We start from the raw sequence: 7,830 nt of genomic DNA on the forward strand, positions 1-7,830 counted from the left end.
AAGTAAATGGAGGTGTGCACAGCCTTCAGCGAGATTGGTATACCGCAGTAAGAAGAAGGTAGGAAGCATCCAGCTCTCCCGACGCTCAGAGAGCACAGGCCGCCTCCCAAGTCCTGATACCACCTTTTCTGTAGTGCTGACCACTGGTTCCCTGCAAGCGTTCTTCACTGAACCTGACGCCAGAGTGGGAACCAGTGCGCTGAGGTGAGGAGCAAACTGAGTTCTGTGGCCTGGGCAAGAGCCAGGAACATACACGATGGTTCTCATACTTTAAACTGAACCTTAAGCGTCTCCAGGTACATGAGGTTAACCAGACGTCACAGAGCCTTGGAAAATTCCGACCCGGCTCAAGCTACGCGCAGGCGCAACAGAGAGCCACCTGCGCAAGCGCACAGCGGCCGAGGACGGGCCGGGCACACGCCTGCAGGCGAGCGGGCGCGCGCCATGGAACAACGGTTAGCCGAGTTCCGGGAGGCCCGCAAACGAGCCGGTTTGGTAGCCCAGCCTTCCACGTCGAGCCAGAGCGTGCAGGTCTCAGGAACGAAGGCTGAGCCAGCGGCGGCGACCTCAAAGACAGCCACGGGCTGGCTGAGACGCTTCTTGAGGTGGAAAGCAAGCCCAGTCACGGCACAGGCTCAGCCCAACCAGCCTCAGGTGAGGAGAGAGGCCTGCACCTTGAAGCTCCGCCTCCGCACAAGCCACACCCACGACTTCTGGCGCTCGAGGCCCTCCTGTTCTGTGTGCTCTCTCTCTTCCCCTGCCCAGTGGCTGGACGACGCGTTTCCTCAGTGTGTGTCAGCACATGATACGTGGCCTTGACATTTTTCGTCCCAGTTGCAGTCCTGTGCGGCAACTAGTTGAAAACAGAAAGCGAAGGTCTAGGGAGCTTGAAGAAAGAAGAAACATCTCTGCTCTCCAGCGAGTTAATGACAGAGATGTGAGGCTTTGAGAAACTGAGTGATAAGTTATTTCTCCACTGGTGAAATGAGCTGATTCAAGCCAGATTTATACATATAATTATACATATAATTAATATAATTTCTATATAATTAATATATTTGCAGGTTTATTGGGAAGCTGCTTTTGTGCGGGTGAGTTCACTGACCCCAGGAGGTCAGGGAAATCACCATGAGAAGGGAGACAGGGAGGAGGGAGAATGAGAGAAGTAAAAGGAAAGAAGAAAAGGAAGAGAGAGAAAAACCGAAAAGTCTGGGTTATATAGTAAAGAGTCTGTGGGCTGGAAAGTTCCGGTTTGGGGATGACAAATGCCAGGTAGGGACTGAGATGCTGGGAGAACCTGGAGACCAGGTCTGCTTTGATATATAAAATATGCACCTCAGCACCTTGTTCCGGGGTCTGAAACCAAACACTGAGCTGCATGCCCTCCAGTGGGGGGTAAAGGTCTAATTGGTTATGGCTCAGAAGTGGCAGGAATTAAGGCTGCACTTTATTTGCACCTTGGGTAGAGGTTGCCAGTGTCTCAGGTAGCTTGTATTTTAGAAATGGCATTTGGACCGGGAAACAAAAAGGGGTTTGAGACTATGAATGCAACTTGATTTCTGAAGCTGAGCAGGGTCTAGCCTGTGAAAAATGGGGTTTGACTACAAAAGTGTGGCCGCTGCGACTGCCTGTGGTGGTGTGCGTAGGCTTGTAGGTCTCTCTTGGACTAGAGAAGGGTATTCAAGTTCAATTGAGTGATGTAGGTGGAGGAAATTAGACTAGTGTGATAGCCCACTCAAATCTCCTTGTGGTTTCACATAGTTCTCATGCAGGAGAACCATCCTGACAAGGGGACTCGCCTGTGAGATTGGATCCCTGAGTGGAAATACGAAACCCTCTAAGGAGGAAATCTGTCCTGGTTTGTTTTTTGTTACCTTGAGAAGCACCGTAACCAAAGCCACTTGGGGAGGAAAGGGCTTATTTTAGCTTCCAGGATATAGACTTGTGGACAGGCCCTCTCATTTCTCAATTGAGATTCCCTTTTCCCAGAAGACTCTAGTTTGGGTCAAGTTGACAAGAAATGAGCCAGCACACTGCGCTTGTCAGCAGTCACAAGGCCTTAGTCTCTTGTAACCATAACAAGAGCCAATACATACCTAGGGCTGTGTCTGTAAGAAGTCAAAGGAGGAAAACAAAGAATAGACCCAGTTTGACCTCTACACACAGCAGACTTTTATTGGTCTGAGAGGTTGGCACACCCAAATCCCGATCAGTACCTGAGGGTACAGGAGAGCGTGCCCTGTAGGGTCAGTGGCCGGGAGAGCATGGCTATGCAAGACTCAGAAACTGCTTTTCTGGATAAACTGCTTTTTGTTACGTTAGTGTGGGAGATGAGTCAGTTAGTTTGTTTAACCTCTGGGCAGCAGGTGAAAGATAAGTCAGTTTGCCTGCTTTGGTCTACCTCCAGAGTTCTAGTGCGCGTTACGGAGTGGACTGCTTTCTGGAATTCCATGGGTGGCAGGCATTTTGAAGTCTTTGCCCTGTTTTATGGCCTTGGTTTGGGGGTGGGGCATTTCCTTTAGTAAGGAAGGACTGTAAGCTACTTAGGAGGCTGTGGCAGGGGATTGTAAATTTAAGGCTCAACTTTGACCCTATCTCAAAATTTAAAACAAAGTTTAAGAGCTGGGGTTGTAGGTCAGGGGCAGAGTGCTTCTCTTACGTGTATCTTGTACTGGGTTTGACCTCCAGCACCACCAGAAAGATAATGGATACAGAATAACTAAGCACAGGAATGTAAATCAGTGCTCATGGACTTGACTGACATACGCACTTCCCTGGGTGCCATCCTCTGGACTACCGCCCTAAAGTAAAATGGCCGAGTAGTGGTGCATGCCTGTAATCATAGCACTTAGGAGCCTGAGGCAGGCAGATTGTGAACGTAAAGTTGGACTGCTACATAAGGAGGACACCCTGTTGAAAACAAAGACCCACTGTAGCCCCAATCACATTATGCCAGAGCAGCTAATCTTGCTCACGTTAAAATCACTCCCTTTAGTTGATCTATTCCTGCATCAGGAGGTCCCTGCTTCCTGCATGCTTCAAAGCAGTCTAGGAACGGTGAGGAGGTGAGAGTGAAAACCTGATTCAGATTGATTTGACCTGGATCAGACTTCCGGGAGTCTGAGGCCAGGCCATCCACTGTGAGTATATTTAAACAATAGAATTTGAAAAAGGGTTTCCAAGAGACAGTCATTCCAAGTCTAGGAGCCTAAAGACGCTTCAGGTGTGTCCCTACACAGAAACTCCTTTGCAAATTACCTGTGACCTTGAAGATGGGGTCTATAGCTTAAGGGCCTCGGATCTGGTGTAGCAGAGAGGTCAGTAGCCCGTAAGTAACAAGTGACGTTTCCCCTAAGAATGGAAGCTAAAGATAAAGGTCTAGGGAGGGAGGGTCTGGAAGGATCGTTCTGGGGTTTGGGTGAGGTCTGCCTCTATAGATAGCAAATGATCACCAGGTCACTAACAACATCCACTCCCAACGTTGTGGGTAGAATGCAGGTGTTTTATTTCCTCCGCTGAGGAGGCACTCCTGCATCTTTAACATTCCTGGTTTCCCTAGCGCCCCCTCGCCGGACGCACAGTATCTAGTTGAAGGATCTTCATTAGGAAGGGCTATGGTTGCTCAGCTTTATCTTCACAGTTCTCTGCAGTATTCCGGTTTCCCAACTGAGGGGAGGTGAGGAGGGTGCAGACGCTCGCCATCCACTTCCTTCAGTGCTGTCTGTACAGCTCAGTTGTCTGGATAACTGTTGATCAGGCATCAGCAAACAGGCTTGAGAACACATCCTCCCTCCTCTCGCCCGCCTCTCCCTTGCTCCAGTTAAAAAACTATGTCTAACCACACAAAGTGTGTTTGACTGCATGTCTGATTTCCAAAGGAATATGAAGTCACTGCGTTGAGCCCAGAAAAGCTCAAACTCGAGAGAAAGCTTCCTTTATAAAACCTCAGAAATTGGTGAGAGGAAACACTGGGGTGGGACTGGCACTAACCACTCTGCCTTTCTAAAGGAACTTAGCTTTAATTTGTTTTCAGTGACTGTTACCCTTGCTGGATTTGCCCTGGTATAAAAATTCTTAGTTTTTTTTCTTGTGTTGTATTTTATGTCTCCGTGTTCTTCCGGAAAGGGTCCTCGGGGAGGAAGCAGCTTGCTACTGGAGGCATGGCAATGTGTTTTCTGAGCCATCCCCCTGACAGTGTACAACCATAAATGCTTCTGTACAGGGCTGCTGTTGAACAGGCAGACTGAATCAATGCCAGATACAGTTCTCAGCCAGAGGAATTTCCATATGGGCTCCCACGTTTGTCCCCTCTGACAATCTGTTTACCATTAACTTCCCATTTCCCAACCCTTTGCCCTGCCCCATCCCCCACCCCCAGGGCACCTAGTTAAATAAAAAGGGAAGGAAATCTTTAGGCCCTTGTTTTTAAAGACACAGGTCATGACCCTTTCTTGGACAGTACAGTCAACATAGGATCTTGTTCCCTTTAAGCATTGAAGACTAATTTGGAATGCACAAGAGCTTTTCCAGGCAGGCAAGGCTGACTTTGTTTCCATTGCACCTTGTGCGGGGCTACTGTATAAAACCTATTCCCCCACCCCCACTCCACCCCCCATAAAACCCGTTTCTTGCTATGTGTCAAAAAGAGACTCTTAACAACTTAGAAAAGAGAGGCTTGAGACATGGCTCCGTGGTTAAGAACACTGAATGCTCTTCCAGTGGACCCAGTACCCACATGGCAGCTCACAATTGTCTGTAACTTCAAGATCTGACACTCACCCAGACATACGTGTAGGGAAAACACCAATGCACATAAAAAACAAACAAAAACATAAAGAACTAAACTTAGAAAATGGTGGAGATCGGGCAAAGCTGCTGAAGCCACCTACACGCCAAGGGATTCCTTTGGCGTCCCGCACTGCCTTCCCACGTAAGAACATACAGGCTATGGGTTTTATTGAAGATGTGTGTGCTGCAAGGTGAAGGTGACTTAGAGAACCCACTGGCCAGTCACATGCAGGCTGGCGTGGAGGCTGGAGGAGAGAGAGATCTAGTTAGGAGATGCTCCCCAGGCCTGGATAGGGTGGGCAGTAACCATAATGGCTAGTAGTGGCTGTATGGTCTCCATCTCAGAACGGAGTTATCCTGGATGTGTCATCCCATGCTGTCAAGCCAGCAAGTATGTGTTGACCGTGACTGTGGGGTGGGGTGGGGGACAAGCGCTGCAGCTGCTGCACCATCGGTCACTGGTCAGCTTGTGTGTGGGGCACACATTAGGTTTTGTTAGCAGCCCACCGATCTGAATGAAGAAACGGCTCCCACGAACGGAGGGGTCACCCCTTGCTGAGTGCTGACCAGTGCTGATGTGTTTAGGTCAGGGAGCCTAAGCTCTGACAACGATTGTCTTAGAGAAGGTAAGAAACTAGATGCCAGCGAGCCAGTGGCCTCCCTAGAGCAGTACGCTCTGGCTTTTCATCTGATTCAGACCCTCTCGGCTCCATCACCCCCTTCTTACTTCTGTTTGCTTCTGTGTCTTAGGAAGCAGTCCAGCAGCCCTCCCAGAGCACAGCAGTCCCCCTGCCTTCCTCCTGCGGCCAGTCTTTCCTGACAAACATCACCGTCCTGAAGGTTCTCCTCTGGTTGGTCCTGCTGGGTCTGTTTGTGGAGCTGGAGTTTGGCCTGGCTTATTTTGTCCTGTCTATGTTCTATTGGATGTACGTAGGGACTCGGGGTCCCGGGGAGAAGAAAGAAGGGGAGAAGAGCGCCTACTCTGTGTTCAACCCGGGCTGCGAAGCCATCCAGGGTACCCTGACAGCTGAGCAGCTGGAGCGGGAGTTACAGATCAGACCCCCACAGGGCAGGTAGGACCGGCCCCAGCTGGTCCTCCAGTCCTGAGCATGGACTTTAAAGGACAAAGGACAGCGTGCAGGGTGGACACATTCTCCACTTATTCCCTGATCTGCTGCCGTTTCATCTTCGAACTCCTCTTTGATTTAGGTGAAATTTCTAAAGGACACTCAGGGTGGGGCTGGTGCGGTATATAAAAGCCATATAAGAAGGAGGCTGGCTTGTCTCGTTATTGGAGTGGTGACACTGGCACTCTAGACATGCACTGTGAGGTTCTGGGTTACTGGGTGATGTGGTGGATGAGTAGGCACATTGGGGCTCCCTTTAAATAGTTTAATATTTACATAGCGAGGTATAGATGAACCTTGTGTGTGCCTGGTACCCTCAGAGCTCCAAAGAGCGCTCAGATCCCCTGGAACGTGAGTTATGGATGGTTGTGACCCACTGTGGATGCTGGGAACTGAACCTTGGTCCTCTGAAAGAGCAACAAATGCTCTTTACTACTGAGCCATCTCTCTAGCCTTCAAAAAATAAAAATAAACAGTATTTTCGGAATTATTTTCCCAAAAAGTTTAGGTTGTAAGATTTAGGAAGTTTTGTTTGTTTTTGTCTTGCATCTCCTCTTTTTGGTCATCAGTGGTATTGAAAATAAAGTGTCTTTAAGATTCTTTCTATAAGTAGGGCCCCACACACACTACCCGTGGCCATCTTACATTTTCCTATTAACCCTGTCCCTGTTTAGGGGAAGAAGAGACAAAGTCAAAATTAGAGATCAAAAATATTTATTTTTTGTATGAGTGTTTTCCCACGTGTGTGTGTGTGTGTGTGTGTGTGTGTGTGTGTGTGTGTGTACATCACATGCTTGAGAGTGTCAGGGCCCCTGGAATTGGAGTCACACATGGCCGTGAGCTGCCTTATGGGTTCTGGGAACTGGGTCGTCTGCAGGAGCAGCTTGCTCTTAACTGCTGAACTATCTTTCCAGCCCTGATATTGGAAATTTGATCAGAGGTTATTTATGATAGGTACACAAGAGAAAGTCTTGAGCGTGTGCAGAGGGAAGGGCCAGGAGATCAGACTGTAGTTTTACTGCTTGGGTTGTGACTCACTTTCTTTTAGGTATTTTTGAACGGATCTCCTGTAGCCCAGGCTGGTCTTAAACACACTTTGTGGTTCTGGTTTATATACTGGGACTCAAATCTGGGGCTTTGTACACTTGAGGTGAGCACTGTGCCAACAGAGCTACATTCCTGGGCCCTGGCCTTTCATGTTCCGGTTGCTGCAGTCCGTACGCTTCTGTCTGTGGGCTCTAGTCAGCAGTTGTGTGCACAGCAGCTATTGGGCCTGGTTTGGGTGTCCGTTTTTTTTTTTTTTTCCCAGTACAACAGTGGAGTTTAGGTTCATTGGAATTGGGCCACACATACCTTTTCTGTGAGTCATTCCGACGAATGAAAAGACTAATTTTGTTCAGACTTAAGGTTTTTTAAAAAAAAATTACTGGTTCCTGCAGTGATTTTTACTTTCAGAATTAAGCTATAATTCTTACACTGTGAAGGTAACTTTGTGTCTGTGTGTGTGGGTATGTGCGTATATACATATGTGTGTGCTGGTGTCCATGGAGACCAGGAGATCCTGTAGAGTTACAGTTACAGGCTGTTGTAAGACACCCAGTGAGGAGGCTGAGAACAGAACTTGGATCCTCTCTTAACTGCTGAGCCATCGACCCAGCTCCTGAAGGTAACATTAATTTCTGTGAAATATTAAATGATAGGTAGAGGTCTGTTGTTAATTCTTTTGTTCTCCCCTACACATTCTACTTAAGAAACAAATTCTTAGTTTTCATCTAACTTCATCTGTTGCTTGCAGTGCACCCTCCTGGGCACTTGGATATGGTAGGAAACACGCAGACCTCCTGCCACCACAATCCATTATTCATTCCTGCTCACCTCTTCCCAGAAGGCGTGTGCACTGGCTTTGCATTTTGGG

General features: G+C 48.3%; 1 protein-coding gene across 1 annotated transcript; it reads left to right on the top strand.

The window, feature by feature from the left end:
* Positions 1-391: 391 nt before the first annotated feature.
* On the top strand, positions 392-6,061 carry Saysd1 (SAYSVFN motif domain containing 1). The gene is made up of 2 exons (NM_001402359.1): positions 392-654; positions 5,539-6,061. The coding sequence occupies exons 1-2, from the start codon at positions 445-447 to the stop codon at positions 5,863-5,865; spliced, it is 537 nt and encodes a 178-aa protein (NP_001389288.1). The 5' UTR covers positions 392-444; the 3' UTR covers positions 5,866-6,061.
* The last annotated feature ends 1,769 nt before the right edge of the window (positions 6,062-7,830 follow it).

The sequence above is a fragment of the Rattus norvegicus genome, chromosome 15 (assembly GCF_036323735.1).
Source record: "Rattus norvegicus strain BN/NHsdMcwi chromosome 15, GRCr8, whole genome shotgun sequence".
Lineage (NCBI taxonomy): Eukaryota > Metazoa > Chordata > Mammalia > Rodentia > Muridae > Rattus > Rattus norvegicus.

Coding starts and splice junctions, on each gene's coding strand:
- Saysd1 (NM_001402359.1), top strand. CDS start 445: ATGGAACAACGGTTAGCCGAGTTCCGGGAGGCCCGCAAACGAGCCGGT. Junction 655..5,538: donor CTCAGCCCAACCAGCCTCAG/GTGAGGAGAGAG, acceptor TCTGTGTCTTAG/GAAGCAGTCCAGCAGCCCTC.